Genomic DNA, 20,002 nt, shown 5'->3' on the forward strand with positions numbered 1-20,002 from the left:
ATTATCAAAAGCATTAATCAAAAGTGAAACAGCAGAGTAGTCCAGCTGAAATGAAGGAAGCAAGGGCTGTTCACAGCCACTTAAGAATCACAGAATGGTTTGGGATGGGAGGGACCTTGAAGCTCATCTTGTTCAAACCCCTGCCATGGGCAGGAGCACCTTCTACCAGCACAGGTTGTTCCAAGCCCCATCCAACCTGGCCCTGAAGATTTTTTAAAATTTAAAGTTTAAAAATAAGCTGATCTTGCAGTGAATTGAAAGGCTTAATTATTTCCTAAGCATAAAGAAAGCTGAGATGGATTTAGGGTAGAACAGCATCCAAAATGACCCAAGAATGCCCAGCTCCTTGCACTTCTATGGATCACAGAGCCCCAGAATGTGAGTGTGTCACTATAAATACAGAGTGGATGTATCCCAGAAGGCAGAGTGACAACCCTCATCCATACAAGGAGCCAGGACACTGCTGCAAAGCCACAGATAGCACATGGACATTCCTACACTCACTGCACAGGAGAAGGGAGGAAGTTCTAAGCAAACATATTGGGACAACACTACACCAGGCATGGCAGGGACATCTTGCCCCACTCCTGAAAATGCCAAACATTCCCTTCTCTCAGCCTGTTTGGATCCAACAGTGCCACTCCATATGTCCCTTCACCAATTGCAGCAAAGCAGTTGTCACAGTGCAGCCTCCAGGCAAGGTGCAGATGACAAGAGTGAGGAGTTTGAAGACACTAAACACGAATCTGCTCCAATTCCCATCACTTGCAGGAGGCAGAGCTATCTATGAAAAATGAAAGGAAACAGCATGCAGCCCATAAAAACAACAAAGGCTTTAAGATAGGTTAAAAGAGGGCCACAAAAGTGAGATCACAGAATGGCTTGGGTTGGAAGGCCCTTCAAAGTCCATCTCATTCCACCCCTCTGCCATGGGCAGGGACACCTCCCACTAGCCCAGGTTGCTCCAAGCCCTGCCTAACCTGGCCTTGGACACTTCCAGGGATGGGGCAGCCAAACCTGCTCTGCCAGGGCCTCACCACACTCCAGAGAGAAGATGGAAACAAGTCTGATACTCAGCTTTTTTTCAAGTGGGACAAGAGTGAAAGCTTCCCTTAGGTCTGAACTGCACAAGTTGCTCAGCATTGTGAGCACCAAGACCCCACAAAGCCACTTGGTTCAGTTTTCCCACCTGTTTCTGTAGACCCTTCACTAAGGAATTATCAATTCCCAGTTCAAAGCTTCTAAACCAAGTTTGACAATAAACCAGTCTTGGTTTGGGAGAACATATTTCTTCTTCTAGGAAAAGGAGCAAACCTCTTCTCCCTTTCCCCAGTTTTTTTACAGTGCACTTATGAGAGTGAAAAGCTTCATGGTTCTCCACCATCAGCTGACCCAGGGCCCATTTACTGAGCTCCCTCTCAGCTCAGAGTGTGCAGGAGCTCTGCAGAAGCCACTGCTGCTGTCCTGCTGTCCCTCAGCAAGGCAGCACACTGAGCACCTGTAGCACAGGTCCAGCACCAGCTCTTTTCCCCCCTTTACTAAATCAAGTCAAGGCCATGTTAGTTTTCAATGGGAACACCTCTGCCCCCTCACACTGCTCAGTCAGTGCAGTTTGAAAACAGCTGTTTCTCCAGCAATTTTCTTGTAGCTCATTTCTTTCTGTCAGACTCCACTGCTCTGGTCACTGAAGTTTCTGTTTCTTCAGCTGTAGGATGAGCAAGGCAGCTCTAATCTGTCCCCTGCCCTCACCAGAAGACATAGGAAATCCAATCAAAAGTTTTCTGGTTGTAACTACTCCCTCCAGTTTTATCTCATCACAGTCCTTTAAAACCCCAAGGACTTTTTTGAACACAGTGGCTCAGCCTTCATCAGCAGAACCACACTGCAGGTCTGTGCACTGCTCTCTGCCCACCCTCACACCCCTTCTAACACCCAGCAGTTCACTTTGCAGTATCACCCCAAAAACACTGAATAAAAATGGACACAATTATTTGGCTTCAAGCTGGACTGCCACATTCAGCCACTTTGATTTATTTTTCTAAGTCTTCATTATTCCAAATTATTCTCATTACACTCACTCTTGCTGGTGACTTCACATCATTCCCCTTTTATCTGTACAGCCACAGCAAAAAAAACATTTTTAACTAAACTGGTTTAATTTTAATATCCTGCTGAACCCAGCTATTTGTCCAAAATCAATTCTGCAAGTTTCTCCCAAGGCTTTCCACTAGAACACTGCACATGCACATGTTTTAGAACAACATACAGAAAAATGCCTTTCCCTTGGAAAAGGCACCACCTCAGAGTTTCTAGTGCAAGGGGAAAGGGGAAGCAACCCTTACAGATGTCAGCTGTGTACCAGAGTTCTTTGATGCATCAGATAATGAATTAAACCAACACCACAGAATAAGAGACTCACCAGGCCTCCTCCCTCTGCAATCAAGTATTAGTGCAATGAATTCCACAGCAAAGCCTTGACATTTTCTAGTCAAATGACTACAACATTGCTATCAGACAGTAAAAAGAGCATTCCCTAAGAATTGTGGAACCACAGAATGAGGTTGAATAATTACACAAGGCAGGTAAGTGACACTTCACACCTGAACACCCTGCATGGCCATGGGCAAAGCATGATCAGCTTGGCAGAATCCCTTCAAGTCCCTCCTGGCAGGGAGGTACCTCAAGTGTGCACTCTCTGAATTCAAGTCTGGATTCTTCTCAGTAATAGCAAAATAAATTTTACTTGCCATTGACTCAAGGGATTCATCCTTTGAAACAACTCTGTACAGAATTATTTCTCATAACTCTTAGCTGTCAGAGCTGTCCAGCCACCAAGCAACTTAAACCACTGTCACTTTCAAGCTCCTTTTCACTTGGAAATTGGTTTTGCTTTGTTTTATTTCACCAAGCAGGCAGCCTACTGACCTCCAACCCTTCAACTACACTCCCCATCTATCTCTGCAGACAACAGAGAGAATTTATTCTTCCTGCTGCCATGGACTGGGCACAGACTCCTCAACACCAAGGAGCTGGGAGAACCAAACTCATCAAGCAGAAGGGCTGCTAACAAAGTGCTTCTAGAAAATGGGCTCAGCTTCCCCACAGAGCAATGACAGAAATGCATTCTCACCAGGCACAATGATCACTGAACACTTCAGACTGCTTGAGTACCATGCAAAACAAGCCCACCAGGGTAACACTGCACAACTGAGATCCAGGTTCCCTCTGCAAGACTTTCCTTTATAAAGCATGTAACACTGAAATTCATGGGCAATGTTTCTCCAGGCAGCTCCTCTGTGCAGAAAATCATGCCAGTGACAGTGTGTCAACAAGAGCAGCTCCAGTTCCCCCCTGCACAGTCCACCTCAGCAGCTGCCCTGCTGTGCTCTCACCACCAAGGTCAGCTCACCACCCTCCATGGGCAACTGCACCTCCCTGGCTCTGTCCCACCTCACACTGAGCAGATGTGGATGCAAATCCCACAGGTAAATTTCATGGCTGGGTTTCCTCTGCTCTGAACAGCTCAGCCATTAGTCAGGACAGTCCATGGTGTCAGCTCTCCACAAGTCCTTCCAGCAATAGCCAAAGGAGCAGGGCAGAACACAATTTAAAGCCCATCTGGCTACTGGAACATCCCAATTTAGGTGTGTTAAAGCTCCTGGAACTCAAGAGGTGAAGACACTCTTAAAAAGCAGCTGATCCTCATCTTCCAAAACACAAACCCCAAATCACTGACCTGGTCTGCAAAGCCTGACAGGTCTAACACCCACCACTCCAGCCACTCCCCTGACACAGGGCACCAACCACTACACATCCTGCTGCTTAAGTCTAGCTGGAATTCCAAACAAACTTGCTCCAGTAAAGCACTCATCCATGGGGCATTTCAGAATGAGGAAAAGCAGCTGAGGAGCCATGGAATCTCCAGCTGAATTCACAGGAGGGAGATAAATGGCACTTCTATTTCCAAAGTAATGAGCTCCCCAGAAGAAACAGCTGGTGTGTTCTGATCCAACTGCTGGTTGGTGCAGTTACTGCCCTCCAAAAGGAACCAATTTAGAATCCATCTAGGAGTAAAGGTCCATCTCTAAGCAGGCACAGAGACTGCACCAACAAAGTGTTTGTTGCAGCACCAAGAAGGTGCTGAGATGGTTGCTCTGCATGCCAGGCTGTCAGGACAGCAGATGACACTCAGCTCTGCAGCCTGGCTGGAGTCACACCAGAGAGCAGCTGGATAAAGCAGGGAAGCATCAATCCCTGGCCATCATGAGGTCACAGCAAAGGCAGCAGTGCATCCCACCTGCTCTGTCCTGGGGAATGACAAACACTGTGCCAGGGCTTTCCAGGGAAAGTGATTTGTCCCCTCCTGGAGAGCAGGCCATGGGCTCTGGCAGACAGTGCTGTGCTCCTGGCCCAGCCCAGTTTCTGAGTGGAAAAGTAACCATTTGTCAGCACAGGTTTGACTGAGCCTGGTAGGATGGGAGACACCTCTGCCAGCACAATGGGAGCTCTGGACATGCCAGGCTGCTGAGGAATTCCTAATTTCATTCTGAAGGGTTTATCCAGCTGTCCTGCCTGGCAGCCTCCACATCAGGGTTCACTGCTACTTCCATCTCTGCTCCTTACAGGAGTCAGGTTTTTTCCTAATTTTGGGGAATATTCTCCTACACAATCACTGGTTTTGAGTTTCAGGCCCCAAACCCTTGAAACTTGAGATGGGTAGTTGTTAAAGCTTTATCAGTACTGACAGATGTTAAGCTTGCAGCATTCAGCACTGGAAACACCACTGAGCAACAGGTTCAAATGCCTGGCTCCTGACTATGAACAGGCAAGATGCAGCCAAATAAATGAAAGGAACTCTGGCCTCTGCTTGAGTTAAATCCTATTTGTTAACCACAACCCCATTTCCAGCTCCTCCAGCCATCTTCCCCAGCCTTACAGGAAGTGTATGTTTAAATCTGAGCAGCTTAAACTTCTGCCTTTAAAGCAACTTGCATTCCTGCTAAGTCAGTTCAACCATTTCTGGTGACAAAAGAAGAAAAGTTAAGCATTGCCCAGTGCATCCCAGACTGGTTGAGGCTGGAAGGGACCTCTGGAGACCATCTTGTCTCAAGCAGAGCCACCTAAGACAGGCTGTCCATGACAATGTCCAGGGGCTTTGCAGTATCTCTGAGGTGGGACAGCCCACAGCCTCCAAAGGCCAGCTGTGCTGGTGGCTCAGCATCCTCACAGTAAAACTACAACATCAAATGTTTCCTGCTGTTCAGAGACCTTCCTGTGCTTCAGCTTGGGCCCACTGTCTCTTGTCCTGTCACTGGGCACCACTGAGAAGAGTCTGGCTCTGTCATCTCCACATCCTCCCTTCAAGTATTTCCAGACACTGGTAAGATCCCCCTGAAGCTCCTCTTCTCCAGGCTGAGCAGTCCCAGCTCTCAGCCTGTCCTCACAAGGGGAGATGCTCCAGTCCCTCCATGGCAATCCTGGCCCCTCACTGGGCTCTCTCCAGTACATCTACCCTGGACAATGCTCCAGGCACAGCTTCAGCAGCACCCAACAGAGGGACAGGATCAGCCCTCTCTGGAGCAAGGACAGCTCCTGGGAAGCTGCACAAGTGGCTCAGTTAGAGTTCTGAGAGTTGAAACATAAAAGTGGGCATTTCCCTCAGAACCCTCACCCAGCACAGCTGGAGATTGACCCATGCTCTGTGACAAAGCCACCCCCAGTTATGTGGGTAAAGCTGCAATGGGCAAACTAAAAGTCAAGATAACCAGAACCCAACTCCCTGATTTTGAAAATGACACTGTGCATGTCCAATTCAATCTCCCAGTACTATTACTTCCAACAAGTCTTAGTGAAGTGATTCATGAAGAGCCACATCACAGAAATGCTCACTGCAGCAGGCATGGAGCTCTGGACAGTGGGAGCTGAAGTCCTGCATGAATGAGGGTGAGGTTTCTCACTGCAGGGCCCTCAGCACACTCACAAAGGCTCCGTGATTTATTCCTTACAAAACATGGGCAGAACTTTTGTTACAGAACATAGGGATGAGACTGCAGATTAGTCCAACCTTTACTGCACAAGTGCTTTAGTTCAGGATTAACTCTTGCACAGTCACTTGCCAAATTCAAGAGAAAGAGTGTTTCCCCCCAAAATGGCTGAGAACAGCTGTAATAATGTTAAAGCACTTCATATTCTCCTGTTTCAGGCAATAGGGATTCTTATTTATGCAGACTTGGAGATAACGTTTTTAATTTAAGCCTACACATTCTGCTTGAGCATTGGAGTTCAAATTACCCACCATGGTGTGGTTAAGAAGGTATTTTGAGGTTATTTATTCTCCAGTATGTATTCTTGAGGGAACATTGAGTTCAGAATTACTAATATAAGCAAGGTAGCTGTTGTACTGAGACAGTCACTGCTGTTCTCCCAAGTTTTAACAAAACTGTAGGAGGGACAGAACAAAACCCCAAAATGCCAATCACTTCCATCATAACCACAATTTTTATTAAATTGCTTACAGAGGGCTGGCTCCAGAGTGTGAGGAGCCAAGACCCCAACCTTTACCACTGAACTGGAATGATTAAGTAGCACTGCTATGATTTTTCAGTCTTTCCACCAGAAAGTGGCACTTTTAACCCACAGCAAGTCAGTGCACACCCCTTCCCCTCTATCCTTGCAGGTTAAGGTGAAAAACATCTTCATGTAGCACACATTACCAGTGAGCTGCTGACAGTGCTGCCTCCCAGCTGCCTCAGGAGGAAGCTGTGCATGATAAGCTCTTTCCTACAAAGACTGTTTCTACTCTTCCCAGATTTCTCAATCAGTAGGAAGTACATTTTTTCATAGCTGTGCTCTCTGCTTACAAATTTTAAATTCAAACAGCTTGCTCCCAGTAGCATCCAATTTAAAGAGTGGCACAATTGGGGAAATGCTCTCAGAAATCTACACTACAAATAATAAATTGATGCTTTGGAAGAGGTATGAGCTTAATATTGAATGTTCTAAGTCTTATTATTCACCTCAAATTACCTAAATCCAACAATTTTTCCTGCTAACAACACATTCATTCTTTGATAAGGCTGATCAGTTACTAGAAAGCTGAAACATCCCTGAAGTCTGTCACAACACACTCTAATCTGACTGAACACAAGATTTCAACCCCAAAAGACCCAAATTGCCTTTGTGGACTTTATTTCCATTTGTTCAAGATGGGAACAGTTCTCCTAAGTATCAGCTCTCTGCTTCTGAAGTCTGCCTTTGACAGCACATCCCTGTGATTCTGAGACAAGTATTCCTATAAAGCCACCCCTAGGAACTGGCTTTGTTGTTTTAATTCCTTCAGTAAATGCAGCCCAAGGGAGCTGGGAGAAGATTTTCTCCCAGGTTAGGGCAGTGTGGTTGCTGTGCTGGGTGCAGCAGTGAGAAGTGATCAGCACTCAGAGCCCCCTAAACCCAGGAGGGAGGGAGAGGGGCACTGGAAGGGGCAGGGGCACAGGAACAGCCACCCTGATCCCATGGCTTATTCCAGCTGAGCCACAAGGATATAGTTTGAAAAGGATAAGAAAAAAAAGAGTTCAAAGCAGAAGACAGAGGGAGATTGAAATGTTAAAGCATATTGCAAATGTATTTGGGCAGTAAAATTAACACTAGGATGTATTTTCTGAGTGATTAAAGCTGACAGCCTGGAGCAGCCTCTTAAATTCTTGCCCCATCTTCTCCCAATTGTCCTAATTCCAATCTATCTTCCAGTATTTTCAATCATGCTGTCTATCACCCCACCACCCATCTGGTCACTTCAGATTCCCTAAAACAATACAGCATTTTCTCCAGTTAAGCAGCAATTAAATCAAACCAGACCAGACATCAGTGCTTGGGGCTAATTTGGTGCTTCTGAGAGCAGCCAGTACTGACTGAGAGTACTTGTAAGGAAACTGCAGCAACCTGACAATCATTTTTTCTTCACTGACACCATTTTTTCAGTTCTTTCAAGACTTTGAGCCTTGTGCCCAAGCAGATTCACTTCTGACAAGAGACAAGGAGATACTGGTTTGGCTTTCCATCTGCTTCTGCAAATGCCTTTAGGTGGCCAGAGAAGGTGGGAACTTCTGTGGGTTCAGGGAAAGGCAGACAGTGCTGATGTCCAAGGGATGTACCAGGATCACCTGTCTGAACCACAAAGTGCTGGGAACATCACATGTAGCTGGAGAGAAGGACAGGCAACAGGAGAGCAGGGACACTGTGAAGGACAATGTAATCAATGTGACAACTGCAGCATTTGATTACAAGGACAGTGTGAAGCTGCAGAACAGAAGGGTCAAGACATGATCATGCACAGGGTAGACTCCAAATATTCCTCAATAGCCACAGCTACACCTACAAGCTTGATCTACAGTTTGCAAATCTACAGTTTCAATAACCAAAAAAAAAAAAAAAAATCCAGCCTGTGTCTCCTTTCTAGATGTTTAAAGCCTCCTATTTATATTAAATATAAATACTGCTTTACCAGGCAAAGGCTAAATTCCAGTGCCCCACAAGCTAACACAGTTCACAGGGACCAAGATGCTATTAGCTAATTATTTTGGATTGTTCAAGCTAGGCAAGTTTTAACCATGTTTCACTAGTCCACACTGGAAGTTCTGTTAAAAAATTACCAACATGGAGTTCTGATGCTCCCTTGAAAGAGAAATTCTTTTTAATATGACAAATAATTAGCAACTTCACTGGTTTTTTAAAAGCCACAGCTGCTCCCTTACATATTTTACTCTGGGCATATCTTGAACATTAAAATCTTCCACTGTCACACACTAGGTTTTATTTTATATTTTAGCTGAAGTGTTCTGAGGTGAGGTGGCAGGAGTATGTAGTCAGTGTAGTAAAACTTATCTGATCCACTGGCAAAGCTGAGGAGCCTCCCCATGGCCACAGGGAGGCTGGGTGTCCTGAGCATGCCATGCTCAGGAATTGGCTGCAAGCTCCATGGAGAGTCACAGGACAGAAGCAGTGCCCACAGAAATGGTGGATTCCAGCAGGAATGCAGCAGTTTTTACATCCCAAATCAGTACTTCCTTTTAGCAGAGTAAAATGAAATAAGCATTGGAGGTACCTTTTGAAATAGTTAGTGCTGGGGACCACTGTGATCGTAGAATATCAAGACAAATGCTGCCATTACTGTTAATATTTGGATGATAGATTCTTGTTGTAAATGCAACCTGCAGAAGAAGGAAAATTTCAGTGTAGGCTCACAAATATGCATCACACCACATGGGAAAGGACAGATTTATGGCAGAAGCCACTCACCTTAGGTGGTTTGAAGGGATAATCTGTCGGGAAGTGAATTGTCAAGAAAAATACTCCACCTTGATAGGGACTGTCGTTCTGTTAATGAAAAAGAATCATTGCAGCTTGAGGAGTTCCTACAAGATCACCAGTCAAAAAAGCCATGAACATCAATTCTCTCATACTTACTGGTCCCATTATTGTAGCTTGCCAATGGAACACTGAAAAAGAGAGAGATTTACTTCAGTTTGGAGAAGCTCAAGTAATGATCTACTTTCTTCCAGACAAAGCAGCACAGAAAAGAAAAGTCTATTTTAAAAACAAAGCCTTGTGAAAGGCTGCAGGGAAGTGAGCCAAGGAATTAAAGAGAGACAGAGTGAAGCACTCCATACTCTGCAGTCCTCACTCCAGGACTGCTGTGGTACCACACACATGTCCTGCAAAAATCCCATGACAATAAAAATCTACAATTTTTCAGGCTCAAAACTGTGAGTTTACACTTTGCAATTTCTAATGAATCAGCACCCATGACTGCCCTCTTCAAGCCAGCTACAGCAAAGCTCCAGGATGAACTCACAGCTGCTCTCCTACTCAGACCTGTGACACATGGAAGAGAAATCCAGGCTCTGTGTGAACCAAACCAGTGCTGTCCTCACAACATTGAAGCATCATCTCCACAGAGGCCTCAAAGCAGCAGAAAGAACTGTCCTAAGAAAATGCAAGAATGATAGTCTGCCCCATACTTGGAGCAGGATGTGCCAGGACACATTTCAGGTTAATCCTCACAGGTATGCATCTGCCCAAGAGAACTTTCACCTGGTAACACAGAGGATCTGTGAAGAATGTTGCTGTGCTGGAAAGGAAAACAGTCAAAGCTGATCAATCTATGGGAGGCACACTGGGGAGCTCTCAGGGTTCCTGTGTCTCCGCAGGCTTCAGTGCAAAGAGCACCAGCCAAGGAAATTATTTGTGAATTAAGACTATGGAAGCTTCCCTCAGCATGGATGTCACCTTCACAGCACCTTCAGAACTGGGGAGTTGTAGATGATGGCAGCAAAGAAGGAAGTCTCCAAGAGAGGAGCTGAAGCCACGTGGAAGGGGCTGTGCCTCACTGGCACCTGGTGCCCCCAGCTGTCAGGACTGCCAAAAGCAGGAGTGGTACTACCTGTTCTCATCTAGCACAAGCAGCTTTTAATTACACATGGTACAGGCACTACAGCTCAGAATGATCTCATACAAGGAAGGAGGAAAAAAGCAGAGTGGGAGTAGCTCTGCAAGGCCAGGGGAGAAGACTGTTGGGTTGGAACAGGTTTGTTTTAATCTACTCCTACATTTCTACAGGAATGTGTAACTTTCTATACACTTCAGCACTGCTGAGTAGCTCAGAAATGATTCAGAAAGACCTTAGCAGCTCATTTTTTCCTTTTAAAAAGGATACCTGAGCTTAGAGTTCTCAGCTCTAACAGAGAGAGAGGATTTCACTACTTAAATATTCACTCTCTCAGGAGCCTGGCTTTGAGAAACTCTGCATCCAATGAAGAATTAGGAAACCAAGACAGCAGCTCACATATAGCATTCACCCATCTTCAAGGGGTTCAGTTTCCCAGGAGCTCCCTGTCACCTGCAGCAGGACAGGGAGAAACATGGAGGAGAGGACAAAGGGGCAGCAGAAATCCCACAGGAGATTGCAGCCAATCCAAACAAAAGCAGTAAAAATCTCACAGATCCTGATGAGATTCACTGTGGTTGCTCTGCAGAGTCACCACTGAAAAGAGAACCTCAACAAACTATTTTCTTAAACCAAACAAAACCCCAGAAATAAAAACATATCCACAGGCAATCTCAACTTTTGGAAAGCTAGAAGGGAGGTTTGTGTTTCTTCCCACTCAATGCCCACCCCAGACTTGTCTGCTTGCTTAACCTAAGCTTTAAATCCTGGTAACATCCAGGACAAGTCTGGTGAATGCAGAGATGGATTTGTCATGCAGAACTTATTCCAATTGATTCTTTCCTTTGCAAACAGGCAAACAGAGGTGTTTACAGAGGCAGGGGCTGCTGGTTTTCAGTAGGTAAGCACAGGTACATGCTGGAAAAGGCTAAGCCACTGGAAGCACACCAACATCATCCAGTCCCCAGCACATTTCCAAAACACAGGCCAGAGGTGGGTGGAAGAAAGCTCAAACTACATTGCCAAGAAAACCCCACTCCTATAGTTCACAAGGCAGAACAGCCCTTCACTTTGTGAGGTCCATGAAGCCCAGGGATGAGAAGCTTCCAGCTGGGGACAGTTTATATCAGCTGGAACAGCCACAGGAGAGCACTCTGCAAGCACAGCATGTCCTGAACTCTGGGAAATGTCGTTCTGACAAGGCAGCTGCAGCAGACCTGGAGCACAGGGACCTGGGAGAAGGCACCTTTCTCTTGCTGCCACTGCTATCCACTTACACACATCCAAATTGTGGCTCTCAAGAACAAAAGGCTTTCATTAGAGGTCTTTCAGAAAGGTGGCACCAGGAGAACTGAATAGTACTTTAAAGCTTTCTGTATCAGGAGTAACTTTCCATTCTCAGCCTTCACCAACTTCAGTTACCACCTCCTCTGCCAGACAATCGTCATCACCTTTGATAAGGCTTTGGAAAACACTAAGTGGTTTATCATGGCACAAATCACACTTTCTAATTTAAGGGAATAAAAGCCTCTGACTGGCTCCCCATCTTAGTAATTTCTTGTCTAGGAAACTACAAACCTCTTTGAAATACTGTTTGGAAAGCAGAAATAGGTTGTGAAGTAACTACTGCTAAACACCCTCAAAACCAAGCTGGGCTTCCACTCATTTGAAAGAGCTGCTGAACAGGAACATTCCCACTAATTTCAGTATTTTCACCCTCAGGTTTCAAGTGCTTTTTTTTAAATGTAGCCCTACATTTCTACAGGAATGTGTAACTTTCTGCACACTTCAGCACTGCTGAGTAGCTCAGAAATGATTCAGAAAGATCTTGGCATCGTTTTTTCATTTTAGAAAGGATACCTGAGAGCTCTCAGCACAGAGAAGGAGGGTTTCCCTGCTTCCCTCTCCCCTCTCTCAGGAGCATGGATGCTTTGCTGACATCACTTGTCAGACCACACTGCACAGGAAATTCAGTGTTTGCTGTTTAGGGGGACTGCAGTCACAGCTGCCAAGGGTTCTCTAGGAGCCTTTTCCACTGTCAGAGCTGCTACAGAAAAGAATGTGAGCACAGAACAGAGCAACAACTCCCAGTCACACCCCAGGTGAACAGACCTCAACAGCAAGGCCAAGAAGATTGTCTGAGGCTGTCCCTTACACAGGACCTGGCAGGGCATGCTGATTTGAGCCCAGTTTTCAGACACTATGTATAGTTAAGATATCTGAGTTCAGAAGGCTGTGGGCAGCTGCTTGTTGGTTTGACCACAGATCTCCTGAGGTTTCCTAACACCATTCCCCAGGAGAATTCCAGAACAGTTAATTGAAAAGGTGTAATTTAAGATGTGCATTGAGTTGCCCAATCAATAGAGTGGGAATAACACCACTGGCACACAAGGAAGATGTAAGAGATACAGAAGAGCAGCAAATTTAAGATCAGGAGGTAGAATATTATCTAGTACTCTAAAAGAAACAGAAGGATTCTCCTTGCTGAGGAACTGGACATCCCATTTCAGAAGGAAAAGGAAAAACATGGCAGAGGGCAGGTGCTTGCTGAGAGCAGATACTCACTGTCATCCCCGACAGGCCCTGCTGAACACTGTGCTGGAGGATCACGTGCCAGGTCGTTCAACTCCTAAAAAACAGGAAGAGTTTGTTTCACTTCATTTCAAAAACAACCATGTCATTGCTCAAAGGCTGCTAGGGGCACTCTGGCAGCACCACAGAACTAATAACCAGGACTCTGAAAAGTCAAGTTGCATCTTAAACCCAGGAGACACAGCTGGCAGAGGCCTCAGGGACCTGTCCAGCTCCAGAGCCCCAAGTACAGCAATCCCCAGGTCACAGGGGCTGCCAGCTCTGCCTGCACTGGCCCAAACCATGACCAGGTACTGCATCTTCCACCAGCCCCGGGTCACTGAGAGATAAGATGGCCTCAAGCCAACAATTCTCAGTATCAGCCTTTTTTATTCCCTCAGCTGTAACAGTGGCAGTGCTGCTCCAGTGATCCAGTTTATCAGCTCCACAGCCAGCCTGCAGCACACACAGCTCCCATACCCTGGGGCTGTTTCACCTCCACACGTACACATCAGTGACCGTGGCTGGAGTGGAATAAAACACAAGGCCTGCCATGCCCACACACCTCACTGAAATCCCCCACTTTTCAGTGCCTGTGTCAGTCAAATTCTCCTCTGAAGAAATCCTATTATGAGTCTGAACAGGGTGAGTAACTCACTACAGCTAAACTATGTTATTTTGCTTCAGTTTGAAGCAAAATTTCAGCACAGTTCAGAGAGTTACTGTTACCAGTAATTCACACCAGCCATTTGCTCAGGAAGTGGATGTTTGGTGGAAAGTGCAAACAGAGTAAAACTTTGAAGTCAAACTTTACCTGCTCCATTTCTGGCTCAGTCACTGACCTGCTTTGCATGATAGGCCTGAACATATCACCATTTTTCTCTGTGATCTCAGTCTAGAAAGCTGAACACACACCAGATAAGGATTACAACTATTATCTAGTGCTCAGGAAACACTCCCATGCTGTCCCTGGTCCTTTTGTGTTCAGCTTTTCACCTCTCAGAACAGTCCAAACTGGAGTCTCCATACCAGGCTTTTGGCAGACAAAACACATAAGTACAATGATTAAGACAAGCTGATTGCAGGAATGGAAGAAAATTTGCCATTTAATGGCCTTTTGTTATTCACAGGCAGTGATTAAGCTTTTGAACAGATGATCTCTGGCAGTTCCAGCTTCTACTTCCCAGGAACTGGGAGGCCACCACTAACCAAACCCACAAGACACAAATGTTGCCTCACATCAAACACCTGAATCTCTGGAGTTCCCCCTCCAGATGCAGAGCCCAGAAAACCTCACAGCTCCTGACACACACACATGTTTGGGGTTTGCCCTCAGCAGCTTCCAGCTTCTAAAGAGCCCTGCTGGAAGCCTCCTTGACTTGAACCAGACTATGGAAGCTTTTCTAGGGCTCCTGCTGGGCTTTTTCCACTTGGTGTTCAGTATGGACATGGGCAGGAACAGACACTGAGCATGCAGCACCTGCTGAAGAGCCTTCTCCCTCCTGGAGGGGGAGAGAGCCTCACCAAGTGTCCCCCAAAGACACAAAGCCCTTTGGAGTGGTTCCAGCACCCTGAACCACCAGGGCAGCACAGGAAGGTGCAGAAACCTACACACACCTTCCTCAGGGGCTGTCCAGTCATGGCCACCAAGAATGAACTGAGTCCACACACAACAGGCAGGAAACTTTTAAAAGAGCAATGACAGCAATGTACCTACTCTTTCTAAAGGTGTTGGAGTACAGTCCACTTCCAAACAATACTGGACTCTGATTTTCTGGAAAAAAATATTTAATGCTATTGTATTCAAAACCCAAAATACACAATTAAAAAAAATACTCCTTGCCACTTCTCATCCCATTTTATGCACCAATACTACACATCCACGTGACCCAGAAGGTACAGCTGTAAGAATCCATGTTTTCCATGCATGACCACAACCTACCATGGATATTTATGAACACACAACATGCACCTTCCCTGCTATAAAAGGGAAATAGTTACAAATTGGGCACACACTTTACCAGTTAGTAGAATACACAGCTCCAGAGCTGCCCTGACACTCCCCCTACACCCTGCTGCCCAAATGCACCAACCACTTCAAACTGCACATGAGAGGGACCACAAGGTAAATCTCCAAGGCCACAGAGGCAGCAGTGAAGGTCAGGTGGTAGCAGTTTCTCATCAAAATACTATTTCATTCTCTACACATTCAGTTCCAGAGAGATTTCTGAGTTTTCTGAAGCCCTGGGTATTATCTCACTAGAAAGCGATGACTTACAACAACCACTTGTACCACTTGTCTCAGTGACAAGGTGGCATTTCAGGTTCTGCTCCATAAATTCATGGAATTAAACACCACAGATTAAAAGGTTTATGTAAAAACCAGTGTGTAAGTTCCTTCTGCTTAAAGTATTGCACCAACTCTCAATACAAGCCCCTGCAGCACAAAACTTCCCAAATTTTGTAGAACAGCTTGGAGAACGAGTTCAGCTCCTCCCCTTCACCCCTCAAGACTCCTCTGGAGTGCAGGCACCAGCTGCTTCTGCCTACAGGAGAGGCAAACACAGCCCTGGATTTCCTGGCAGGGCACAGATCAGCCCTTGAACATGCCCTGCCATGGCCTTCCAGCTGCTCCAAGACTCCCTGTACACCTGCAGAGCCAAGTTCAGGAGCAGGAAAGGAGCAGCTCATGACTGGTAGCACAGAGAGGAGCATCCCCCGCTGCTGCACAGAGCCAGGCACCTGTGCCAGAGGCTGCTCTGCTTTCTGCAGGCTCCTGTGCAGCTCCTGAGGTATCAGGAGCATGACACCAGAGCCAGCAAGGTCCTGGCTTCCAGCTGCTGCTGAGGGACTCTGAGAACCAGCTGGTTTCTGTGACTCAGAACAAATGACCCTGGAGTTCCATAAAACTGGAACTCATAACACATGGAGGATTCAGTTACAGGCTGGTATCATCTACAACCTGATGTACTGGATCCCAAGTTGCCAAGCCCACTGTTTTTTCCTGTGATCCAGGAAGTCCTGCTGGTCCATGAGAAAGACTGACCTTGACCACACTGATAGAAAGCCAAAACCTGAAGAAAGCCATAGCAGTTTCCACTCCAGACAGTTTTTGATCCTTAAGTACATGCAGGTTTTGCTTCAGGAATTTACAAGCAGCCTTTAGATCAAGTTCCAGGCTGAGTTACTCAGCTCCCAGGGCTGCCTCACCCTGAGCTGGCTTTCCAGCTGAAGGCATCTTACAGAACTTTAAGTTTCTGTCATCTCCCCTAAGGAAAATATCCCTGGGGCTGGGCCCACTGCTGTGGATCCTACCATTAACCTGACCCATCTCACAACTCTTAATGAGTCCCTTAGCAAAAATGAGGAAGTGGAAGAACATCACAAAGCAAGGTTCAAGGTGTCCTGCCTAAAGGCCAAGCTGAACAAAACTACTACCATTAAATCCACACAGGAGATACCCTAAAAGCTACAAAAATCTCACAAGAAACTGATATTTAGGCTCCAAAACCCAATTTAATCATGATCTTAAGTTCCCAACAAACCAATCCCCACAAAGGGGTTCCAGGAAAGCATTTTAAGGTAGATGGAATGTGCTTATACCACAGATCCCCCAGCTGTGCTTCCCAAGTCATGACAGGCACCAGCTGCCACGAGGCCTCGAGGCTCACAGGTAAAGCAGCAGCACCAGCCCTGCTCAGCCCCACACACCCTGAGCCCTACCCTGCTCCTGTTCTGCTTCCAGGAGTGGTACTGTGCCTTTAGAACATACCTCAATGCAGGCATCCACCAACTGCACAAAAAGCTTTCAAAAAACTCAAACACAAATGGTTTAAGTCTTATAAGTTTAACCCTGCACACGTTTCAAGTTATAATTATCAACTCCAAAGACATTTGTCAGTAAAGTTCCAATTTACTCCTCTAGACAACAAATCCCTCCCCAGCCTAACACACTCCTGGTAAAACCTGCTCTGGCCAAAAGATAAGACTAGTTTTAAGGATTAATTTAATGCTAATACAGCCTTCAGTAAGAATAACCAACATAACTGGCAGCATCAAGAAGCCAATCAGGCAAGTAAGGAGCCAGCTTTTTTATTTTTTTTTACAAGCCAGCTCCAGCAATTTTTCTAAGCCTTGGGATACAGCAGAGCTCCTCAAATCCACTCCAACACACTATATGTACTCCTCTGGATTATCCAAAGTCCTCTTAGCTTGAACTCCACAGGCTTTCCACTCTGCTCCAGTCTGAGCTGCTTTCACATTGTACTTTACTGAGAGACCACATTAGCTTGATTATAAACCTAATTTCTGCCTCAGGTTGCTGCTGTAAGTGAAATAAGCTTTTCATTTGCCTTTAGCAAGTTTATTTGCCTGAAGCCCCTGAACCCTTCAGCAACAGGCAGTGTAGGGAGAGGTTACAAAATCCTGACTTATGTAACCAAAAAGGAACTCGTAGCCACTTTAGCCATGAATTGTTCCCAGCTCCCAACAGAGTAAAGCAATGGGGAATGAGGGCCAAAGTCAAATTGATCACACCCTGCCTCACCTCAGGACCATGGCACAGAGGAGCTGCCAGATCCCTGTGCAGGGCCAGCAGGATGGGAAGAGCCATGCCCCTTCCCTGGGCCAGCAGCATCTCCCTGCCAGGTGCCAGAGCTGTACCAGAGGCATTTCCCCCAGCTCTGCTCTCCACCTGCCCAGCAGCACTGGGCAGGAGGCAGCACCACCCACGTGCACCAAGGTCAGACCAACAATTCCCTACAGTGTCCACAGGTGCTCTCCCACCCACAGGGCTGTCATTCCAGAGCATCTGCCACTACAATTCACAGAAGCATTTTAATCCTTTTGACAAAAACTGCTTTTGCAATGCTTGAAGCTGCTCAGATCCCCCAACTCTGACTCTTCACAAGACTCTGCAAAAGTCAGAAGGCAAGTGAGCAGCATGAGAAATCATGAAACACAGCTACAGCCAAAGTACATGTTATAAACAAGCTCTGATGTAACTGCCACCTTTCTTTTTTTATTTTTTTTTCCAAAGCCTGAACAGGAAGAAGACCAAAGCAATGTGTAACTTCCTCCTGGTGTAGAATGTGAGTATCAAAACACCTCTCTAGCTAACAGAAGCTGCAGCAGCATTCTCTGTACACAAGCTCTCCAACACAGATGGGCTGTGCTGGCAGCTCCACGCACTCAGCGAGAGGCCCAGCGGAAGAACCCAGTTGCTCCCACTGGCTGCTGTACAGAACTGGCAGCACAGAAATAACACCAGCTCTGCCCAGCACAGGTAGCACAAACACAACTCTGACCACCAAGGCTGCTCTGCACCCTTGTCCTCACAATCCCACTGCTCCTCTGGGCACAAGTGATGCCCAAGCATCTCTGGACTGCAGGACTACAGCAAGGACTACCCCTCTCTTCCACAGCTACACAGGAGCAGCACTATGGAATTCAGTTTAGCTCGCTGGTTTTTGTGCCTGTACATTATAAGCAGTAGTAATCCCCAATTCCTCTGCTACAGAAAGTGTTTTACTTGAGCAGGGCTCGAGCACAGCTGCTGCTTTCCCTTCCCCCTCACCCGCCCATCACACAGGGGAACCCTGCAAGACAATGAGCTAACCTTTTCCTTGCTTTCCATTCAAAGAACTCCAAACGGTGCCCTAGTTATCCACTTAGAGGTATTGCATTCCCTAAAGATCAGCAACACAGATGGGGATGGGGCTGAATCCAAAAGGTTTTGGCTTAAACCTTAAAATGGAAGGCCCTCCTGTACATCCCTTCCGTCCTGCCCTTGGATTGCTTCACACTGCTTTTCTTATAAAATACATCTGGAATAAAATAGACCATTTTTACATATATATAAAAATACCAATTCGATTACTGGGCAGGAGGGACTCACCCTGGCAGTATTGCTTACACTTGTCACAAGGAAAGATTTCAAGTTTCAGACCCATGATCCAATAAAAGCACCCAAACAAGAATTTGGAGCCTCAGTGCCCGAAATACTGTGGTGAGTAACACAGGCAGCAATCTGAGAGCAGGTCTCACCCAGCCTGAGCTCTTTTGGCGCATCTGCTTAGAGAACAGCTGCTGCTGTGTGCACACATGTTACCCCAGCTCGAGCCTCTGCACAATCCCCAGAGCAACTGTGCCACCAGTGACAGACTGGGACAGACCCTGCAGGCTCCTGGGCTGCCTCACAGGCCAGCAACAACACGGGCTCGCTGCTTGTTCTGCCCCCTCGCAGCCGAGTTCAACGTAGAAGAGGCCATTTCAGGTAACACTGTATCAAACCTTCACTCTTGGGATTTTCTCCTTTCCAAGTTCTCAGCCCTGTGTTATCCGAGGACACAAAAATTTTGACAAAAATCTCCTAGAAAGCCTTTGTGGCTCAGTAAAAACCCCAACTGCCAAGAGCAAGAGCCAGTGGCCAGACTGAGCCGTGCACACTGATATACCATGACTGATAACACCCTTATAAAACAGCCAAAGCAGCAGTTTTCTCTGCCATCGTGTCTCTGTGCTCGAGTGCACTGGGATTATTCCTACTCAATCCACATTCTGCAGGCTTCTGCTCCTGCCACAAGCTGCAGCAGCAAAGGTCAGAACCTGGCTGTCCCCTCGTTATCCTGACAGGGACGGCCACTGCACCCTCCCAGAGACCACAAGCAGCCTGAGATGATGATAGGAGCGCTCTGCAGGGGGTTTAAAATAGCCCGAGAGAGCGTAAACAGCCAGCCATGATTGCCAAAGCAGTTACACCGAGACACCCACAGCAGCTCCGAGGGCTCCTTCAGCCTGTAGCTTCACGCCCATCCAACTTCCAAAGCATCTGGGCTGCTACAACAGGCAGATTGATTTCCCTCCCCATACGCTGTTTAGTGGAAATGCTGCCTCCAGCCCCAGCATCTCCCTCTCCTCCACAGCCACCACACTCCACTGAAACTCTCTTTGCAGAGCTCACACAAAACTGCTTTGGTGATGGTCTTGCTA

General features: G+C 46.6%; 1 protein-coding gene across 3 annotated transcripts in view; it reads right to left on the reverse strand.

The window, feature by feature from the left end:
- Positions 1-20,002, reverse strand: part of UBE2D2 (ubiquitin conjugating enzyme E2 D2) — a 36,555-nt gene that overhangs the window by 14,281 nt on the left and 2,272 nt on the right. For 2 of the 3 annotated variants that reach the window (XM_071443077.1, XM_071443076.1), the window contains exons 2-5: positions 13,007-13,070; positions 9,463-9,494; positions 9,295-9,372; positions 9,101-9,206 (exon numbers count right to left, since the gene is read on the reverse strand). In XM_071443077.1, coding sequence (XP_071299178.1) covers positions 9,101-9,206; positions 9,295-9,372; positions 9,463-9,494; positions 13,007-13,070 — 280 coding nt within the window. Of the gene's footprint in view, positions 1-6,479; positions 8,234-9,100; positions 9,207-9,294; positions 9,373-9,462; positions 9,495-13,006; positions 13,071-20,002 lie in introns of those variants that run through there. The other variant, XM_071443075.1, reaches the window with a different exon arrangement.

Source organism: Agelaius tricolor, unplaced genomic scaffold (genome assembly GCF_023055355.1).
Source record: "Agelaius tricolor isolate 1412-34295 unplaced genomic scaffold, bAgeTri1.0.p SCAF_18, whole genome shotgun sequence".
Lineage (NCBI taxonomy): Eukaryota > Metazoa > Chordata > Aves > Passeriformes > Icteridae > Agelaius > Agelaius tricolor.